The 22108-nt window shown below is 39.1% G+C and overlaps 1 protein-coding gene across 6 annotated transcripts in view; it reads left to right on the top strand.

Annotated features, from left to right (window-relative positions):
* stx1a (syntaxin 1A (brain)) overlaps window positions 1-22108 on the top strand; it is a 44181-nt gene that overhangs the window by 17535 nt on the left and 4538 nt on the right. For 2 of the 6 annotated variants that reach the window (XM_077541670.1, XM_077541669.1), the window contains exons 3-9: window positions 2360-2459; window positions 14165-14239; window positions 14420-14493; window positions 14937-15045; window positions 17754-17827; window positions 19235-19369; window positions 21071-21181. In XM_077541670.1, coding sequence (XP_077397796.1) covers window positions 2360-2459; window positions 14165-14239; window positions 14420-14493; window positions 14937-15045; window positions 17754-17827; window positions 19235-19369; window positions 21071-21181 — 678 coding nt within the window. Of the gene's footprint in view, window positions 1-2359; window positions 2460-14164; window positions 14240-14419; window positions 14494-14936; window positions 15046-17753; window positions 17828-19234; window positions 19370-19808; window positions 19846-21070; window positions 21182-21283; window positions 21395-22108 lie in introns of those variants that run through there. The other 4 variants (XR_013287997.1, XM_077541671.1, XM_077541672.1 and 1 more) reach the window with 4 other exon arrangements.

The following is a 22108-nucleotide window of genomic DNA, read 5'->3' as shown; positions in this document are numbered from 1 at the left end:
TTCACTGCCTTTGACAAGTATACTTGTCAATTGTATTTTTTAGAGCGGTGCTAAATGGGGGCGAATCTGAGCATGCTCCACTGTAAATATCAAACTTGGAAACAACTTTACTGATGCCCAACCACCGGTAGATGACATCATAGCCCCATTTTATAGGAAATAAACACAGTTTCAGAGTCCATGGGAGAAATGGCTGTATTTTGGCAAACCTACATTTTTCTGCTGTCAATTATAAAAGAACGGGACGGGACAAAAAGTAGGGAGTCTATTCTGTTATTTGGTAGATTCGGTTTATATATAATTATTGAATGGAATATCATGTGAGTATTGGAAATGTAAAAATTTTCTATAATGACTGGCAGTGAATGAGTTTTTAAGGACGGGCCGTGCATTTGGTAATGCATTTTTTTATTATTAAAATTAAATGAAAAATTAAATACAAAACAATATTAATACTAAAACTAATGGAAACTCAACTATAAAGGAAAACAAGAAAAAGTCCAATAAAAATCAACAAGCTTGCTCTCTAAACTACAACTGAATTTGAAAACTGCTGAATTTCTTGGACTTGAGACTTTACTTGACAAAAAAAAAAGAAAAAAAAAAGACTTGAACTTGAACCACAATGCCTCAAAAGGGCTTGATTATGTTTGGTTCAAAAATAAAATGGAAAATGTAATTAGTTGCAGTATGTGAGCGCAAGCTAGGAATGACACTGTCATGATTGGTGGGTCCGCCTGTCAATCAAGGAATGACACTTTCATGATTGCAGGATAAGCCTGTCAATCACTCAAAACCCAATCAGACAAGCACATGCTCTCATATCAGACCACCGATCATATCACTATGTCAGTCTGAGCGGGGAGGGTACGGACTTAAAAAAAATAAAATAAATAATAATAATAATACTTAATAATAATAATAGTACTTGCACATCAGGGTACTGGCACGTTGGGGTACTGTCAAATAGGACAAGGACCGGGGAAAATGTTTTTGCCAAGACTTGTGTGTGCAAAGTTTCATCCAAAGCCCAAAGATGGTGTGCAATTCCCAAAATAAAATCAAAATGACTTCCTTTTAGGTTTAGCATACGACTACAGAATACTTTTTGTAGGTCTAAGGCTGATAGGTATGCCTCCCAATTTTCATAAATCTAGGACGGTGAATCATACAATATACATATATATCGGAAATGGTCCATAAAAATGTATCGATGGTGCTATTGAGCACCACGTTGGGGTACTTGCACGTCGGGATGCTGGCGCATTGGGGTACTGTTACATAGAACAAAAACCGTCTAAAATGTAAATGTTTTTTCCGTGCCTTGTGTGTGGTCCAAATTTGCAATCGTTCATTCTCCCTCCACCAGTCCAGCACAGACCACCCATGTGCTTAAAAATGCCATGAGACTACACCTGTGCTGAAGATTTCCAATTTAAAACCGCATCATGAGCCCACGCGTGTTTACACGTTTGTTTGTTTTTTATGCAAGAGCATACAGAAGGCTTTGATGCAGCTTCTCACATGAAGAGGTGTCTTAAAGCAATGGTAGTTGTTTAAAAAAAACAGCCAGCAGGTGGCAGCAGAGTGTAAGAGATCATCCAGGGCCATGTTTTCACCCTGGATGTGAATTTTGATGAATCTTAGCTATATTCTAATGCTAATTGCTGCAAAAACTGAAACCGATACAAATGTACTTTTTTTTCTGATGAAAGAAGATGTAATCTTTCTTTTTGCAGGTTCAATGTTTCATATTATTTATATATATGTTTTAATATTCTGTGGCCCTTGCAGAATCAGTCCAAATTCAGTAAAACAGCCGGGATCAAAGGAAGTTGCTTCAGTAAAAATGGCTCGGAGTGAATGAGTTACGCACAAGAAGCCAGATGCAGAAATCATAAAAGAATGCAAATATGCAAAAAGTGACGGACAAAATGAAGGAGAAGAAAAAGGAAATGACAGGAAACAAATCCCCTTCTCAATTGCAAAGCATTCAAGTCCTGGCTGCTGATTTTATTTAAGCAGCTGTGTGATGGAATAAAAAATGCACTTAAAAAGTCTTATTTATTATTTATTATTATTATTTATGTATTAAGTCTTATTTATTTTGAATTGGAATATGTCAATGTGATTGGAGTGTTTTTGCATGCTGTAATTGGACTTTCAACCAATTTAACTTGTTAGGCGATGCAAATTCAGTTTGCCCACGAAAACTCAGGTTGCTTTTCTCATGAACAATCTGACCCTAATATAATCATAACAAAACTTGAGTCTTGTCTAATTAACACCTCTTCCTGCATTTGCTGTGTGCATAGCGCGGATGTGCAGTCAATGATTTTCTATTTCTGTTTTGCGACAGGTGGAAGAAATCCGAGGTTTCATCGAGTCTCTGGCGGAGAAAGTCGAGGAGGTGAAGCGGAAACACAGTGCCATCCTCGCATCACCAAACCCTGATGAAAGTAAGGCTCATTTGAGCGACTTTTCAGGGATTCTTCCATGATTTTGTCTCTCGCGCTGACAGCCAAAGCAGAACAATGTTATTGTTTTATCATGCTGCTGTTAGAAAAAATAAATATATATCTATATATATATATATATATATATATATATATATATATATATATATTAGGGCTGCACGATATAGTTGCGGAATATAACGATATCGATATCAATAACATGGAGACATGGTACATAGGCTTACATATGGAGGACCAAAACTGCCAAAATTCAAAATAAATAAATAAATGACTACAAGTGAAAATAAAAATGAATATAAAAAAATATATATAAATCGGAAATTATATCTAAAAAAATAAATATAAATGGAAATAAATCAGTTTTTATTTTCACTTTTTGTCATTTTTTTATTTTTTTTAGTCATTTATTTATTTATTTATTCAGTCCTTTATTCATCTATTCATTTAGATAAATGACTACATAAATAAATAAATGACACCAAGTGAAAATAAAAACGGATTTATTTCCATTTATATTTATTTTTTTAATATAATTTTCGAATTATATCTTTATATTCATTTTTATTTTCACTTTTAGTCATTTATTTATTTATTTATTTAGTCATTTATTTATTTTGAATTTTGGTCATTTTGGTCCTCCATACTATACATGGTACATGCCTATAACGCAGAGAAGGCAATGGTGCACTATACAGTTGCTAGAAAGTGTTTGCCCGCCGCGAGCGTTCGCCTGACATCAGCTGTCATCTGCGTGACATGTGCCTCCTCGCCATCGCATTTCCCTGCAAGGGATTCACTTGCATGGCAAAGCAACCGCCGGACACTTTTAAGTCTAATCCGTGTCGCAGAGCTCTAATTAGACTTCCCACACTTGAGGTCAGCGTTCCCGAAATGTGAAAGAGGCAAAGCACATATTTTACGTACCAAAATATGGCTCGAATATGTACTGAAATAATCCTAACAATCTCAATGTACTTTGACATATTCAGTATGAAAAGTGGGCCATTTGTTTCAAGTTATCATTCTGTCCATCTAGTGGAAGAATATCGAAGCGTGCCTGTCGCACATTCTCACCGGCATCGACACAGATGAGCAACGACGATCGTTTTCCATGCCGCTAATTGGCTGCAGAATGTCTGTTGAAAGTTGGCCAGCAGCCGAGTAGATGCTGTGCGCTGCCACTGCTACTTATTTTTTTTCCCTCAGGAAGTTTCGAAAACGCGGAACAATTTGTCAAAAAATGCTCCCGTTGAGCCTCCAAGGGGAACAGCTTGTCCTGTTCCTTGCCGCTTAGTTTATCTCCCCAAGTCGCAATCGTTTCTGCTTTCCCATGCAACCTCGTTTGTCTTTTCTCACACCTTCTCATTCACGTCAGCTCATTGATTTGGACACGCTGTTCTCAAAAAGAGGGATGCGCCTCGAAACCTCATTGACCCGACTTCCCCCTGATCCCTTAATGCCAACCTGCCTGAAGAATAGGAGTGTGATGATATATCGATATCAAAATAAATCGTGATACTTCATCTCCCGGTAGATTATCGATAGCCCCTACGCAAGTATCGCGATATTTGTCGTCAATGTACAGCCACTATAACGGCTCCATTGTTAATGACTTATTGAGCAATTACTTGGTGGGCCACTAGGGGGAGCGCCTCATAAGGGTGGCGGGGAAATGGACGCAAGTCTGCAGGCGAAGAAGACTCATCAGCTTACTTTGACTTGTGTTTATCTGTCCAGCTACTGACTCACTTTTGCATATGTTTCAATGAAAAATGTTTTGTTTAGACTTTTTGAAGCACACAATTTGAGTAATATTAATATTGATTTAATTTAATTTTTTATTTAAGTAATTTTATTTATTTACTTTTGCAATGTTACACAAAAAAATGGTGTTAGTTTATAAAATGAAACAATTGACTATGTGACTGACTGACATTGACAATAGTGTTTAAGAAAGACACAAATTTGTTCACAGAAAGTGGTATCTGTTAAAAAGTCATCTGTATTTGTTAAAAAAAAAAAACAACCCACTAAATTACTTAGTGTGAAGAAGACACCAGTTTGAATATTATGTTTCAGTGATGGTGCAAAAAGAAACGATTTTCTCATTGCAAAAACATCAGTTGATGTCTTGAGTTTGTTTTATTGTAGATGATCATGGATTTATGACCCGACCAATATATCGATAATCACGGCATCGTCACATCGTGAGATCGTTATCGTGAGCCTTATATCGCATATCGTATCATAGAAGCGGCGATCTGCTAACTGGTGCAGGTGTCAGAAAGGCGAGAGGCCTTTAACTGGTTTATCTCATGGAAGATATCGATCAATGCTGTCTGTGCGTGTGTTTGATTTATGCACACCAATCAGCGGCTGATGCAAATGTCAGGATTGTTCATTCCACGCAGATAGATGACTATCACGCCAGAATGGCCGTAACGAGCCCGCCTCCCTGATGCCGTTGACCGATTCTGACTGATAACAGGTTGACATGACTCTATTTTAGCCTCATTTGCCCGTCGGGAAGGCCAGCGAGGCTGAAAAGGAGCAAGTAATAACATGATCCCGTATCGGCCGCTAAACGCCGCACGTCTTTTAGCGATGGGAGAGAAGCGAGTCTTTTCATGAATCGAAGTCAGGCCACGGCGTGAAAGAGGCATCGTGACACGGAGGCTTTCATCAGAGCGATGAATCACCTTTTTATAGATTTGCTGGCGATTTAAACGGAAAATCTTCCGGATTATTGCCACGATCATTTTTAATATTGTCATGTATAAACTGCACCAATACTATGACACCCCAGCTTCAAATTGTCATATCTAGAGCTGCCAAAATTAATCGATTAATTGACAAGTAATCGATTATCAAATGGATCAACAACTATTCTAATAATCGAGTAATTGTTTGGAGCCATATTTCCATTGCAATTATGATACAATTCATCTGTGTGTTACATTCAAAGATGAAAATTGGGACTTTTAGCCTGCTGCATTGATTTCGCATTGTCTCTTAATTGTGCCAAACTCCATCTGCCGCCTGCCAGAAAAATGAGTCCACAAATAAACACACACTGGGATTTCACACAAGGTGAAGTGAGAGGAAAATGAGACTTATTTTATTTTTCTTTATCATTCTCACACATGTCTGAATTGTGGTGCAGTAGTTTATCTAAATATATGACCGTATCTGCAAAATAAACCGTTTGTTCAACCACTCCAACATTTTAGTGTATGATCTTAATAATCATGATTATTTAGCTGCCCCCACTTTTTTTTTTTTTTCAACACTCCTGAGTCATCAACAGCTCGGGAGATTTGTGGTTTAATTGCAGTCTTTTGCTGGATTGCTTGAGAGCAACTCACACCCACCCTCTCAAGGCAGCATGTCAACACTCCCAACGCCTTTTTCTTTCCCACACTAACAAATTGCTGTTTAAGGATACCTTTACACAACAATGCTCTGTTGTGTTTTTCCATATGTGTTTTCAAAAAGGTCCATTTAAGGCCAAGCTTCCTCAATCCTGGTCCTCGAGGGCCGGAGTCCTGCAGGTGTTCAGATGTTTCCGTCCTCCAACACAGATGACTCATCAAATAAATCCAATCCTCAACAGCTTTTGTGGAAGAAACATACTAACCAACAACTTAGCCTGCAAACAATAATTCATAATGAATATGACTATGTTGAAGATGATTCACCCTCACCTCCATTTTGTAGGCCTTCCTTGAGTCCATGTCAATCTCGTCTAAGTGTTCTATAATGCCTAATAATGGTCCAGTCGGCTCTTGCCAAAACTGTTTAGCGTGTTAACTAGTGTTGTTCCGATACCGTTTTTTGGCTCCCGATACCGATACCCAGCTTTGCAGTATCGGCCGATACCGTTACCGATTCCATACCGATACTTTAGGTATTTTTTCCTCAACATGAAAAATCTGTCCTGCCATTGGTTCAGAGCATTCAAGGGCCAATAGGATATCTTAGATCGGCATGCAGTGAACATGTCACATACCAGTGAATGTCGTGCACCAGCAAGACACAAGATGCTGCATCCAAAATCCTATATTAGCGTTGGAATTAATGGTATCGGCATGTTACTTGTGAGTAGTCACCGATACCGATACCACTGTTTTAATGCAGTATCGGCACCTCTGCACTAGTGTTAACCACTAGTCCATGTCAAGGTTATTTTTGTGAACTAAAACTAATGAAAAAACAAAAATTAAAATTCACAAAACAATTTTAACGAAATGAAATAAAAATGAAAATGTTTTTTTTTTTTTTTAAATAAACTAACTGAAACTACATTTTATGTTTCCAAAACTAACTATAATTATCGTAAAAATGTCGTTTGTTTTAGTCTTTGGTAACTAATTGAATGCATGAGCCCTTGGGGATGATTTTAAATGTGGGAAATAGTGGGGCCCGCCCCACTATTTGAGAAGCACCGCTTTAGCTGCTGCCAGTCATCTCAGCAGCCATTAAAAACGGCAGTGACACATCATACTACCGGTAAATATAACCACCCCAATATAATGTCCTTCCCCCCGGGGATTTTAAACCAATTGGTTTAAAAAATGATGAGTGGATTGATTCTCAAAGGTTTTGTTGATATTTTGTTGGCTTATGAATCCTCTCTTTGACGTCGTGGAGTGAGCTGAAATGAAGCAAATGGAGTGCACTACTTGCGCTGACTTAAGAAGCAGCACTGAATAATTCATCGCACGCTTAAACTGTTGCCACCATAAAAGCTTTATTAACTGTACAGGCAGTGTGTTAAACCAGCATATCAGTATCAACAAAAATAGAAGAGCTCAATCAATTAAAACTGTTCACTTTTTTCAAATTAAATGTAACCAAGAGGGAACGGGAAGGTGTTTCCAGAGCAAAACTGTCACCAAGTGATATTTTTGGGGTATTGCTTGAATTAAGAAGACATCTCGGAAGTACACTATGTAAAAAAACAGACGTCACTATTTCAATCATAACTATTCAATTTAATTAAATTTTTAATAAAACAAATTGATAATTGTTAAATGATTATGCATGCATATGTACTGTACTGATTTATTTATTATTGACAATTAAGCAGTTAATTAATATGATTAATGAATTGAAATAATAAAACATTAATTACATTTTAATTAACCAATTATAAGAGGTATGTAAATGTTTGGTGCCATAAAGAATGGAGTGGTCCATACTTTTTCCATGACTGCTTTCGATTCTGACCGAACTTTGGACTTTTGAGGCCTTTTTATTCCACAGTAAATCTTGAATTCCATATTGCACCACTTTTGCTCGTTAATTCTGTGGTCGATCAATCGGAAAGTTACTTTTTCAGTTCATGCAGCCGTTTTCAGTTGCCTTCTAATGTGAGAAGCTTAAAACACTTTTGTGTTTTTTTGTTTTCTTTTCCCCCAAGCCACCAATTAGCACTGTCAATATCGCAAATAACAACGTTATGTCTATTTTCAGTTGCAATGTGGGTGCTTAAATTGGCGCAGGAGAAATGACAAGTGCAGAAATGGCTAAGTGGTACCGACCCCTGCCTCTTAATAAGAGTAAATGGATTTTAATAGAGTAAACAAACGGCGTACACCTCCAGCAAGGCCTCAAGACATTTTTGTCTGTGAAAGCGACGAGTGAGTGTTATGCATCTTCATCGTTACCGCAAGGTCAGATTTCACACCTGGATTGCGTGTGGATCGGAAGGGACGCAGATCCGACACAAGCAAGCACAAGAAATGATCTGGCAACATTCAACAAAGATTAAAAAGCATCTGAACATATTAGATTATATTTTCAATATTCGTCTTAATATGATGGCAAATCAGATGAGCTGAGAGTGGATTTCATTTCATTTGATTGGAGGTTTCAACCAATATTGAAGGCAGGGAAATTTGTGCATTAAGAAATAAATAAGCACCCCAAATGATTGTTGTTTTTTTTTCAGACGACAATGAACCGAAAACTAAAATAGAAGCCATTCGTTGAGACGATAACGATAACTAAAATTGACTGACAATTTCGTCAATGATTAAAACAAAATGAAAACAATACAGTGAGGAAAATTCACACAATCCAATCCGAATGATCGAAAAACAGGTTGGAGAAAAGAACCACTCGCAAACTGTTCAGTGTCCACTGCACTTGATTTCATGTAATTTAATGTAATTAATGTATTTAATAGTATTTATTTTATTGGACAGCTGTAAGATTAATCTCAAGCAATTATGCTTTTTTTTTTTTAAGTGAGGTTGATTTCCATTTGTGCAGTTTTAGCACCCTCTGGTGGCTAGTTTTTTAGTGCAGTTTAATTTTCAGAATGCATGTTTTGGCCCTTCTATGTTTAAAATAATGTGCTTGTGCAGCGCGTCAATATGTGGAGGAGCTCAATGTGTGTGCACAATATTGTGTTTTTGTTTTTTATAAGTATAAACTTTTTTTTTTTTTTTTCTTTTTTTTTACAATATTGAGACCTTTTTTGTATCACTAACCTCCCCATAATATTGTGATCATTCTAATTGTGATAATATCGTATCGTGATGTTTGGATATCGTTACATCCCTAATCACAATGGCCTGGGATCAAACCCACAACTGCTGGGTTGGGAGACAACCACTCTACCACTTGAGCCATGCAGCCCCAACAAGTGGGATCGTAGTCCCTCGTTTATGTCAGGCGTTACATTCCTTAACTTCCCCACGAGAAACACAAATTCTGTTGATTGTTCCTTGCAGCTTGAAACGACATTGTATTATGCTGCTAAATATAACCGGCCTGTAGCCATCAGTTGTTAAAAAAATAAATAAAAAAAATGAGATGCCTCCATGCAGGCTGAGAGCTTATTTGGCAACCGCCATTCATCCAAACCAACTGCGCTCATTATGTTTGAGATTTTACAACTGCAAAAACGCGTCTGCTACTCGTGTTCAATAATCATTTCCCTTGGGGTTTATAAAACTTTTTTCTTTTTTTTCTTTTAAAGAGTTGGTGGACAAGTGGTGACCACATCAGACTCAAAGCGCTGAGGTCGCGGGTTCAAATCCCGGCTTCTGACTTCCTGTTAGGGATGTAACGAGACCCAAACATGACGATATGATCGTTTCGTGAAGGTCGCGATACGAAATTTTATCACGATATTGTGGGGAGGTTGGCGATACAAAAAAAGTCACAATATAAAAAAAACACACACACACAATATTGTGCTTTTGTACATAACAACAATGCTTATAAACAACCTACAATCTCTACTAAGATTTAATATTGAGGCATTGAGTTCCTCCACATATTGACTCAATTCGCAAGCACAATACATTCCCCTTCATCTGGATTTTAAACGTAGAAGGGCCAAAACATGCCTTGTGAAAATAAAACTGCACTAAAATACTAGCCACCAGAGGGTGCTAGAACAGCACAAATTGAAATCAACCTCACTTATTTTTTTTATTTTTTTTAACAGATGTGTTGCTTTTAATATCATGACAGGACGATGATGATATATTGTGGCAGTTTTAATATTGCGATATCCCAATATTGCCGTTATCGTTGCATCCCTACTTCCTGTGTGGGCTTTGTGTGATTCTTCAACTATAATGCTGCATTCGAGGATGATCAGAAGTCGCATTTATCCAAGTTGGTTTTTCCCAGTTCCGACCTGAATGCGTTCGAGGCAAAAGTAAACAACCAAAATGGCGGATAGTGATAAATTGTTTTTTATTTTGGTCCTCAGAACTCATTTTGACCTCCGGCAAACTTACCTTCTCACAATTTAGCTTCATTTATTGTTTTGGTCTTTAAGTAGTTGACTGTATCATTTCATGCAGGGAGATAGCGGCGTACTGTAACGTACGTTGCGTTACGTGAAGTCATGTCGAATATTTCTGAATGAAGAAAGATATCTAGTTTTACACTCGAGTAAATTGCGTTTTACCATTCACGGTCTGTGTTTCCGAATGGCCATTGTAGAGTGACGTCACTTGTAGTCCGTCGGTGAAGTCGGGGTCCTTTTTTTTTTTTTTTCTTCCGACTTTGCAAGTGTTCCAAGTTGAAGGGGGCTCCCGTACACACTTCCTGCTTTGAACTCGGAAAAGTCCCACTTCCCCCCATCCTCGAATGCAGCATAAATCTCGTCTTCTGACTTCCCGTGTGGGCTTGGCGTGATTCTTCAACTCTAATGAGGATGACTGGAATTGCACATTTTGTTACTGATACGTTGTTAGTCTTTCCTCCTTTACTTCCATCTAATTCCCACTGGCCGTTTCCATTCAATAACATCTCTATTCCGCTTTAGCAAAAAAACGATTTTGTGTCGTGATCCGTCGGTGATCCCCGCTGCCGCACTGCAAATACCTTCCATCGTCCGCGTTCTTGCGATGAGGTCAACCTTCAAAACGCGCCGCCTGGACTCTCGAGCAGTCGATAAGCAGGGCAAACAGACGAAAGGAGCGGTCACATATTAACAGAGAAGAGATGAAAGCGCATCGGAAAAGTAGCAAATTGAGCGCTGTTGCAAGTGCAGGAATCGGTTTGGGTCATGGTGCCCTGACGTGACAGTCACAGTCAAGGGAGAGCTGATGGACTGTTTTCCGGAAGGAAGCAGACTGATAGTGACGGCGGAGGAAACTTTACCAGATAAAAGCTAATGTCTATTTCTATTTGCTTTATGTGCTATCTCTTTGACTCTCATTTTCCATATGTACCATTAAGTAAGAGTGGAAAAAGTCAGCCAGTCCCGTGATTGACAGATGATCCGTGCAGGGCGGCTCTTGTACTAAACAAACTGGGATCGGCTCCGGCCCCCCTCGCATGAATTTCAGCGGGTGTAAAAAGTCGATTGCAGAGTAGTAGCAGTGTGGTTGTCGCCAGTGTGTGTTCATTGTTCCTGTTAGATGATGTCACAAGTGGTGCCTGGCTAGCTGTTATGCCATCTGGAGGTGTTGCTAGTAAACGGTACAGGTCAGACCGCCGCGGAGACGACTATTGCTTGCAATTTTCAAACCATTCCCAGGTTTTGTGAAAAGAGATGTCTGTTAGATGTTTTTGTCAACATATCTAAAGGATCAAGAAATATGGACATTCTGTGACTGACTGAAATGAGACTGTTTTTAACGTTTATGACTGATTGAACAGGCAAGGCTTCTATTCTCTTCGAAACGAACGAAAAGATTATACCCACACATACTGTATTTAAAAAAAAAAAAAAATCATACAGTAATGGCTACAGCCTGATCTCGAAACCCAAATCCATGTTGGTATATTCGCTTACCATTCAACCACCGAATCATAATTCAATTTGATTGGATTACTAATTGTACATTTGCCAATAGATGAAAAATACAGTTTAATCACAATTAGGAGTGTGACGATATATCAATATCGCGATAAATCTTGATACTTTGTCTCTAGATTATCGATATCGTGATATTTGTAGTTAATAAACAGCCACTATAACGGCTTCTTCATGACTTATTGAGCAATCACTTGGCGGGCCGCTAGGGGGAGCACCTCATAAGAGTGGCGGGGAAATGGATGCAAGTGTTCAGGCGAAGAAGACTCACGAGTTTACTTTTACTTATCTGTCCAGCAGCTGACTCAGTTTTGCATATGTTTCTAAGAAAAATGTCTCTTACAGCTTCAGTTTTAATGTTTTAAAACATATTTTATGTTTCGACTTTTTGAAGCACAGAATTTCTGAGGAATATTAATATTGATTTAATATTTAAGTAATTTTGTTTATTTGCTTTTGCAATGTTACACAAAAAAAATGTCAGTTTAATTTATAAAAATGAAACAATTGACTATGTAACTGACGGACATGTTGCATGACAATAGTGTTTAAGAAAAACACACATTTGTTGAGAGAATGTGGTCTGTTAACAAGATATTTGTATTTGTTTAAAAAAAATACATTAAAGTTCTCACTGTGAAGAAGACCAGTTTAATATTTTTTCAGTGATGGTACAAAAAGAAACAATTTTCTCATTGAAAAAACAATTACTTTAGTAATTTTATTGTAGATATTAGATAATCATGGATTTATTACCTGAGCAATATATCGATAATCGCGGCGGCGTCATATCGCGTATCGTATCGTGAGGTACCCAGAGGTTCCCACCCCTAATCACAATCTTGAATGATATCACACTTGATATGAAAACATATCGGCGTGTACACATATGGCCGACAGTCACGTCAACCTATGAAAAAGTTTTCCTAAAGTTTTTAATGCATCCGTGTTGTCCATCTTTGTCATTTCTGTCGTAGCAGCTAGCTAGCTAGCTAACATGTGGGAGTGTTCATCTGGCCGGACCGGCATCCAAATGAGCAAACTCCCTTCGTGCTAGGATGACGTCACAGGGGATAAAGTATGAATGCCTGTGAGGATTGTGATATTATCCGCACTTGCTTTAGCTTGTTCATTTGCATTTAGCATTGTTCGTTAGCATGAAGCTAAGCAGACTGTTCAGAGCAGCTGTAGCAAGGATCACGTTGCTTGTACCTTTTGAGAGCTGATGTTAAACCTACAGGGAGTGCCATTAAAAACTATCCCCAGACAAGCTAATCTTCACGATGTTGAATGGGATTCTTCCGCACCAAATTCTCTCCCAGTCACTTGATGTCAAATAGCGTTTCCCCAATGTTTGGTGCGCGCTATGTTGTTGACTGACCGACACTGTCTCCATCATTTGATAACACAGCAGGAAACGTTTCCCCACTTGACTTGATTTCATCTCCCGTGTTCACACCGACCGCCATCCTTGCCTTTCCTCCGTCTTCTGCCACTTTGGAAACAATCTGAAGAACGGCGAGAGGCCCGGCTGCGAGCGTCGCCATGGCAACGCAGTATTAATGGTGGCAACAAGCGTGACCTGAAGATTCCGTTCAAGAGAGGGACGGAGTGTGAAGCCGCCGCAGCTCAATTGATTCCTCCGTTTTTTGCCCTCTAATTTGCTTCCCTCGCACTCGCGCGGATTCATCATCAGCGCGCGCGCTCGTCATTTCTTTCCGACGGCCAATTACAAGGCTCGACGGACAATTGATGGAGCGGGTTGGCCTCTTCTGTTTGCTAACTGGGAAGGGGAAATCTAATCGGACTCCCTAACACGCGCACACACAGAAACGCGCCTGCTTTCTATTCTGGCTGTGACGGCGCCTCTGCTGACCTCATGACGAGTTTCTATGGTTACGCTCTTCCAGAACATATACACACACCCCTGTGAGATGAAAAGTTGAAAAACATTCCAAACAAAATGACAATTTAAATGAATTAATATGCAACTGGATCTGCAGAGTAACCACTTTTTTTTTTTTTTTCTTACGATATTTTTTTACTGGCCGGATTAAAACAGATGAAGTGATTTCTGCTCTTCGGATGCTTATTTCAGCTTTTCGCGGCCAAATGGACGACGTCTCCATTTTGGGAAATTATGTCATGATATAGTTGGACTTCGTTACTGCATGCACAAGTAGAAAGTAACGCGCTTAAGTTGATCGGCAAACGAGAAAATGTGTGCAGTGTTTGCGGCGCATTGCAGGGATGAGAAGACGACAGCAGGGGGAGGCCAAGCATGTTGTTTGTCTTTATTAAGATGAAGCTGGAGGCCGCTTGTTATGTTCGGATTGCTTTTGCGCCCGTGGAAGGGATTCTTTGGAATGTCTGAGTCGACTTTGTCCGTTCTCCTCAGAAACAAAGGCCGAGCTGGAGGATCTAATGGCAGACATCAAGAAACTGGCCAACAAAGTGCGCTCCAAATTAAAGAGTGAGTTCAATTTTATTTTATTTATTTATTTATATATATATATATATATATATATATATATATATATATATATATATATATATATATATATATATATATATATATATATATATATATATAATTTTAATTTATTTATTTTTATTTTTATTTTTTTTCATTCTCGGGTCTTTTGGTGTTCAGGTATTCTGCACACTATCGAGCAGGAAGAAAGTCAGAACAGGTCATCAGCCGATTTGAGGATACGCAAGACACAGGTAAATGTTTGCAGTCAATATACTGATGACATTTTGTTATATTATTATCGTATCATTACTAAAGATGACTTGACTTGACTTGACTTTTTGTCTCAAATTAATGTGGGGTCAGTTGGATGTGCAAGTAAGGACTTATTTGCCTGACACTTATTGTAATTTAAGCTTTGTAATTCAAGGGAGTATTTCAGGGAAAAAAAATTAAAATAAATGTGTAAATTTCACTTAACTGTTTATAGTATATAATTACCTGTATCAATAAAAACAAGACTTTAAAAAAATCAAAACATAATCATCTTCTTCATCATCATAATTATCCTGATAATGTCATCGATACGAAGAATCTTTTAAAACAAGACACGTGCACATATTGTTAATATGGTTTATGTTCCTGCAATATGTCTTAATAATTTACATCCATAATCAGTCACTGTGTGTGGTCCTAGCACTCCACGTTGTCTCGCAAGTTTGTGGAGGTGATGTCGGAGTACAACGCCACTCAGTCGGACTACCGCGAGCGCTGCAAGGGCCGCATTCAGAGGCAGCTGGAGATCAGTAAGTAGTCAACCACACATTACACTTATTTCTCAATATCGAGATATATATTCAGCTTCAGAAAACACCTGAAGCGGGATTGGTCGCTGCCCTGAGCAACTGTGATGTCATTTTCGGTTGACAGCAAGTGGCAAAATGGCCGCCCCGTGACATGGATTCAAAAGGATGGATTTTTGCTGCTTAACTCATATTCCACAAACACTATTAGAATATTGCGTTTAGATTAGTGCCGCTGCATAGAACTGTTTGTGTTGACTTCCCGTTTAAAGGTTTCAAATTACTTTGACATCAATGCTAATTTCATTTGCAAAACTATGGTGACATTTTGTGTTGGCTTTAAACTCGTGGACCTTTTAAAAAGAAAAAATAATGTAGTTTGGTTCATTACCTGTGACTTGCTCAAATCCAAAATAGCATTACGCCACCAGCGCCAAAATTTAGACCTGCATTTAGTTAGTCTCAAATCTAGTGTACTTTTGGTCACCAGATTGTCAGATGTACCAGGAACAAACAATAAATACATTCTTGAAATTGTTGGGTCAAAAACAACCCAATTATGGTCAAAGATTGGACCGACCCAACCCAGAAAGTTGGTTTGTTTTGGTACCAAACATTTTTGATGTAATAAGCACTCCCACACTGACTTTCAGCTCAAGCATAAAAACAAAAAAACAAAACGTATAAATACGTCTTTGGGACACTTGGAACATTAAAAAAAACGTATTTACACGTTATTGGGAGCAAATGAGTTAATGTATGAAATTTGTTTTTTGACCATGTTATTATTTATTTATTTATTTTACCGAATAAACAACCGAATTTTTTTTTTTTTCATACATAAATGGCCATATCAGCTGTCCCATTCAATTCAGGAGACCCGGGTTTGAAACACTGTTGTAATGAATTTTGACTGTTCATTCTTGAGCATCCTAAAATGCGCTCTTGTGACATGGCCGTGCAAAAGCGGGCTAATCATGACCGGTAGCAATATAAGATTTTTGATTTTATTTTTTTAAATCATACAGCCATAGTAACGGATGGAGGCAGTCCTGCGAGGCTTGGCATTTGGCTGCGCAGGGTTTGAGTCGCCATGGTAACAAATAACAGTCTCCCTCCCTCAGAGCCTTTGCGGGGCTTGAAGAGTAATATGGAGTGGACACGGGCTGGTGGAAGCGTGTGCGTGCTTGTGCATGTGTGGAAGGAGCAATTTTATTTTTTGGTGAACCCCTCTGAGTGATGTGCCAAACATTAAGATGAAAGGTGAGGAAACAGGGTGAAGGTTTACGGATAACAGATGAGGGATGGCATAATAAAGGCTGTGCGTTTGAGTCTGTCTGTGTGTGTGTGTGTGTGTGTGTGTGGGGGGGGTGCGTATGTCATAGTTGCTGTTGGTCATGAGTCACTTGCTCCGTCCTTCAACTCAAGCTGTGACCCTCCTGATGTGGAAAGGGCAATGACATGCAAGATTTATTGCTGTCTCAAAGAACTTTATTAAAGGTAGACATCAAATAGAGGTGATCAAGTCAAATACAGAAAAAAAGAATAAAGTCAAAATAAAAACAATCATCTGGATTGGCTGGCAACCAGTTGAGGGTGTCCCCCGCCTACTGCCCAGAGCCAACTGAGATAGGCTCCAGCATCCCCCGCGACCCTTGTGAGGAATAAGCGGTCAAGAAAATGGATGGATGGATATTCAAACAGTAGAAAAATAATAACAATAATAATAATAATAATAATAAATGGTCCATCATATATTTATAAATAGGGTAAAATGTCAACATTTATAATAATGAACACAGTGAAAAAAATGAGTCATGAAAAACAAATTCAAGGAATAATCATTTAAAAAAGTAAATTAAGAAAGAAAGAAAAAAATACAATAATTTATTTGTACAGCTTAACTGTTAATCGTCGTTGGGAGTTGAATGTGTTTGGTTGACGTTTCCCGGACACCACTTGGACTTTTTTTTGTTTTTTTTTGCACCACATGGAGAATCGAGAGCGTGCGTCGGAATGATGCTGACTGTCCGTGACTTGCTTTCTCACAATCGTACCCAAGAGAATACCTGAATGCAGCTGAGCTCAGACCTAATGCGGACTTGAAAACGAGGACACGTCTGTGGAGGGCCATTAAAGCGTGTGAGGTGAAACCACCTCGGCAGTGTGCAAAATCCGTTGGTGTGCCTTTGAAGACTCCCTTGTACTTCAAGTTCAACACACTGGAATCACAAATTTGTTTCCAAAGATTGAACATTTGAGGATGAATGATAACCCTAATAACTTTATTTTATAGCACCTTCTGAAACGACGTTATAATAAGAAGAGTGGATGAACAAAATCAAACTATGGAGCAATTGATACAAACATAATTCACTCATTCAGACGCGTTGCATCCAGCAGGAACTAAAATTGGTAAAGTTGTTCTTTTGCGAGGCTCCTGCGGATGATGCCTGCCCTCAATTCTGACACCAATTATTTTAAAATAGCACCCTTCACCATCCAGGGGAGGAAAACCTTATTTAAAACGTGGTCCAGTCAGATGGCTAGTGAGCAAATCGAAAGGCTCACACATTTCGTTTGAATTCAATGAATGATGAGGAGAAATGCTCCTTAATCAGGCAGAGAGGAGAAATTCCAAAGGGAGTTTGATTGAAATCACTTATTTGCTGGGTTTATTCTTAACGAGTTTGTGTTTTTGTGCTTCCAAGCTGGAAGAAATACGACAAATGAGGAACTGGAAAGCATGCTGGAAAGTGACAATCCTGCTATCTTCACGTCGGGGGTAAGTCGTGCAACACAAATAGTCAAATGGGTGACAGTCAAGAGAACACTGAACTCAGCCTAGGACAAATTTTGTTCACCCTCATCATGTTTGTCAGGTTAGCATAAGTTTGGTCTTTAAAAATTCACTCAGTTTTAACAGAGACACCAAGAAAGATAGTGGAAGCAAATATGGAAATGCTGTAATGGAAAATTTGGGGGAAATTACTGACTAAAAATCCTGGAAATGTTGGATAATGGAGAAGGAAAAAAACTGGGTAATCAAGGGAAATGTGTGAATGTGTAAATTAAACAAAAATCTTTTACATTTTCTTTTTCAACGAAAACTAGTTAGGGAAGATGAAAGTTAACTCTGGAAATTACAGACAATATGAAAAAAAAATTAAATCAGGATATTTTTTTTAATATGAAAAGGATCTGAAAAAAGAAAGAAAGTTAGAATTAAATGGCACAATTAATCGTGTAAATCACAGCAAATGTGAAAAATTAAGTCTTGAGAAATATTGGCCAACGGGGGCAAGAAAAAACCTGAAATGAAAGAAAATATGAACAAAACACACATTGGAAAATACGTAGAATGTGAAAACCTTTTGATTCTGGAAATGCAACAACCCCACCCCCCAAAAAATTTTTTTTTTAAAAATAAATAAATAATGGAAATATGGAGAAAATGCAGAGAGTAGAAACCTTTTAATTTTGGAAATACAACAAGCACTAAATAAAATAAATTAAAAATAAATAAATAAATGATTTGAAATAATATGGGGGCGGCACGGTGGGGGAGTGGTTAGCACGTCTGCCTCCCAGTACTGAGGACATGAGATCGAGTCCGGGCTCTGGCCTTCCTGGGTGGAGTTTGCATGTTCTCCCCGTGCCTCCGCGGGTCTTCTCCGGGTACTCCGGTCTCCTCCCACATTCCAAAGACATGCATGGCAGGTTAATTGGGCGCTCCGAATTGTCTATAGGTGTGCTTGTGAGTGTGAGTGGTTGTTGGTCTCTGTGTGCCCTGCGATTGGCTGGCGACCAGTTCAGGGTGTACCCGGGCCTACTGCCCGAAGCCAGCTGGGCGACCCTTGTGAGGAGCATGCGGTTAAGAAAATGGATGGATGGATGGATGGAAATAATATGGAGAAAATGTAAAAAAAAAAATGGCCCTTTCCAAAACCCCACCCTGATGGCCTGGAAAAAAAAAAAAAAAAAAAAAAAAAAAACGCCCCTAAAATCCCATTCTCACCAAAATGGAATCATTGTCTGCAATATATGATTGCTCTTATATGATCGTCTACTTAATCCGACAGAGTCCAACTGTCCACTGAGAACAGAACCTCCTAATCAACAAAACACTTTTTTTTTTTTTCTCTCTCTCTCTCTCTCTTTTTTTTTGTTTTGTTTTGTTTTTCTGGGTCAGATCATCATGGACAACATCACCCAGCAGGCCATGAACGAGATTGAAACACGGCACAACGAGATCATCAAGCTGGAGAACAGCATCCGGGAGCTTCACGACATGTTCATGGACATGGCCATGCTGGTGGAGAGCCAGGTGCTGCAAAAAACTCTTTTTCTTTTCTTTCATCCGGTCCTTTGCGGGGACACAAACGTGCTCGCGCTTTCACAATGCTCACATGTGCTTAATTAACTCCCTGGCTGTGTTAGAAAATCGGAAAAGAAGCGTTCAAGTTGTTCTGTGTTGCACACGGCACTAAAAGAGACAATCTGCGGTTGCCATGACAACGACAAGCCCGTCGTACAAGCCCTCAAAGTGACTTTTCAGTTTTGTGTCACTTTCAAGCTATTGTCATTGTGACCTTTTCTCCAGTGGACATGAGTGCCTTTAATTGTAAAACGATGATTGAATGAACTAACCCTTCTGTCATGAAATGCTTCACAATTGTGTTACTTTTCACCCTCCCTTTATTGTTCATATTCCCTGTTTCTTTCCCTTTTTTTCTGCACTTTGTCTCTGCATCAATGGCACTAAGCGCTAGAGAGCACTGCAGGCCAGCTAACACACAAAAGGTAATTGACTTTTTTCTGCTATACACTTGGGGGGAATCATTGTTCATCGCTTGTTCATTCCGCTTGTTGCTCGGAATATTTGCATTGAGATAAATGCGGCATCGGCCCCGGCTATTGTGAATGGGAGAGTAGGTCAACAGTCATTGTTCAATTGTTTTTGTCGGGACTCACCCATCCGCATTTGATACACAAAATACAGGAGAACCTCTCAAGTCGGAAACATGATGCTGGCTCACTATCGTTTTTTTTTTCTCCCCCTAATAAGGGGGTGATTTGTTTAACATTTGTTTGAAAAAGTATGGAGTGGAAAGTGTACATATATCATCTAGTTTTTTTTAAGTAAAGAGTAGAAGTAAAAAGTGCTTGTCCTTTAAAGTTCATGTCAAAAATATATAAATGTTAAGTAAACTAAAATGGAAAAATAAATACTATAATAATATAATACAATATGCCCTGCCTGGATGAGGTGAAAAATGTTCACAATGCTAATTAAATAATTGTAAATATAAATGAAAAAGATTCTGAAATGTTAAAGCGCAATAAGTCACTGACAGCGAAGGCTGTTTGAAAGCGCTTTATAAATAAAAGATGACTTGACTTGACTGTAATTGGCTGGGAAGCAATTCAGGTTGTGCCCCCGCCTACTGCCCGAAGCCGGCTGGGATAGGCTCCAGCACCCCTGCGGCCCTTGTGAGGAGCAAGCGGTTAAGAAGATGGATGGATGTATTGCAAAAGTCAATAAATAAAATGACTTGAATATTAAATCGCATTAAATCAATATTAATATTCCTCCGAAATTGTGTGCTTCAAAAAGTCGAAATATAAAAATTTTTAATTGTTAAAATTGAAGATATAATCCACATTTTTCATAGAAACGTATGCAAAAGTGAGTAAGTAAAAGTAATCTCATGAGTCTTCTTCACCTTAAGACGTGTACATTTCCCCTCCACTCTTATGAGGCGCTGCCCCTAGTGGCCTGCCAAGTAATTGCTCAATAAGTCATGAACAATGGAGCCGTTATCGTGGCTGTATATTAACTACAAATATCGCAATACTTGCGTAGGTGTCTTGATAATCTATTGGGAGACACAGTATCCCGATTTTTCGTGATATCGATATATCGTCATACTCCTATTTGTCTCCAGTACAGCAACTAAGTAATTGTACTTGGTTTGTTGCCACCAACTGGCACTGACTCTACTGCTGTTTTTTTTTTGTCATGCAGGGGGGGCTGGTGAACAACATCGAGCGCAGTGTGTGGGAGGCTCACGACTACGTGGAGCAAGCAAAAGACACCATCCCCAAATGCAAGAAGTTTAAAAAAACCAGCAAGCGGGTGAGACGCACTCACAACATCCGCAAACTAACTCTCCCTTTTCTCTCCCCCAACATTGTTCCTTCCCTTCTCTGCACACATCCCCCACCTGTTTCCCGCCAGGGAGAGATGATAGACCGCATAGAGTACAATGTGGAGCACTCGGTAGACTATGTGGAGAGGGCCGTTTCGGACACTAAGAAGGCGGTTAAATACCAGAGTAAAGCTCGGCGGGTGAGTGGCAAGCGCCCGGGCGAACGTGACGGGCGGCCAGCCTGCAGCGTGTGTGCATGTTGTTGTCGTGGTGGTGGAAGTGACGTCTGCACGCGCGGCATGCCGTAGTTGACGCTTTGCATGCGTGTGGAGTCGCCTCGGTGGATAGAAAGTGAAAGCTTCCGAAGGCAGCTTGACAGCCGCCGGACACATCATTAGGGACCACTTGCAGCTGTTTCCACAAACCCAAGCTCAGCACAGGAAGGTCAAAGGTTATGAGTGTGAAGGGAAGATGATTGGCATCTTGTTGGTCACACCTTCTTCTGCTTGGTTGGATGTTTTTTTTTCCTCAGGCGTTAAAAACAAAACTTCAAACTTCCCCTTTAGCTGTAGTGTCACTCAAAAAAAAAAAAAAAAAAAAAAAAAAAAAAAGAATTCCTGTAACACTATTCCTTACTGTCTTTTGCAACGTCATTATGTTATTTCCAACTAAAATACTTTTTCTTTTACTGGGCCAAGTCCACTGTGGATAAACTCTGCCACCTACTGCTTTTAATGAGAACAGCAACCACCCCTGATAGAGTCTGTACAGCCACTGACCTACCTGTATAATATGACCTGATAGCCGATAGCCCATACACCCAAAGTCACAGGGCGGCCATCTTGCTCCTCCCATCTCACGAGCAGACTACTGTATAAACGATATGGTATACTTACAGATGAGACATATACAGC

This window comes from Festucalex cinctus, chromosome 13, assembly GCF_051991245.1.
Source record: "Festucalex cinctus isolate MCC-2025b chromosome 13, RoL_Fcin_1.0, whole genome shotgun sequence".
Lineage (NCBI taxonomy): Eukaryota > Metazoa > Chordata > Actinopteri > Syngnathiformes > Syngnathidae > Festucalex > Festucalex cinctus.
Note: the sequence above shows the minus strand (reverse complement) of the source record. Positions and strands in the feature narration are given on the sequence as shown.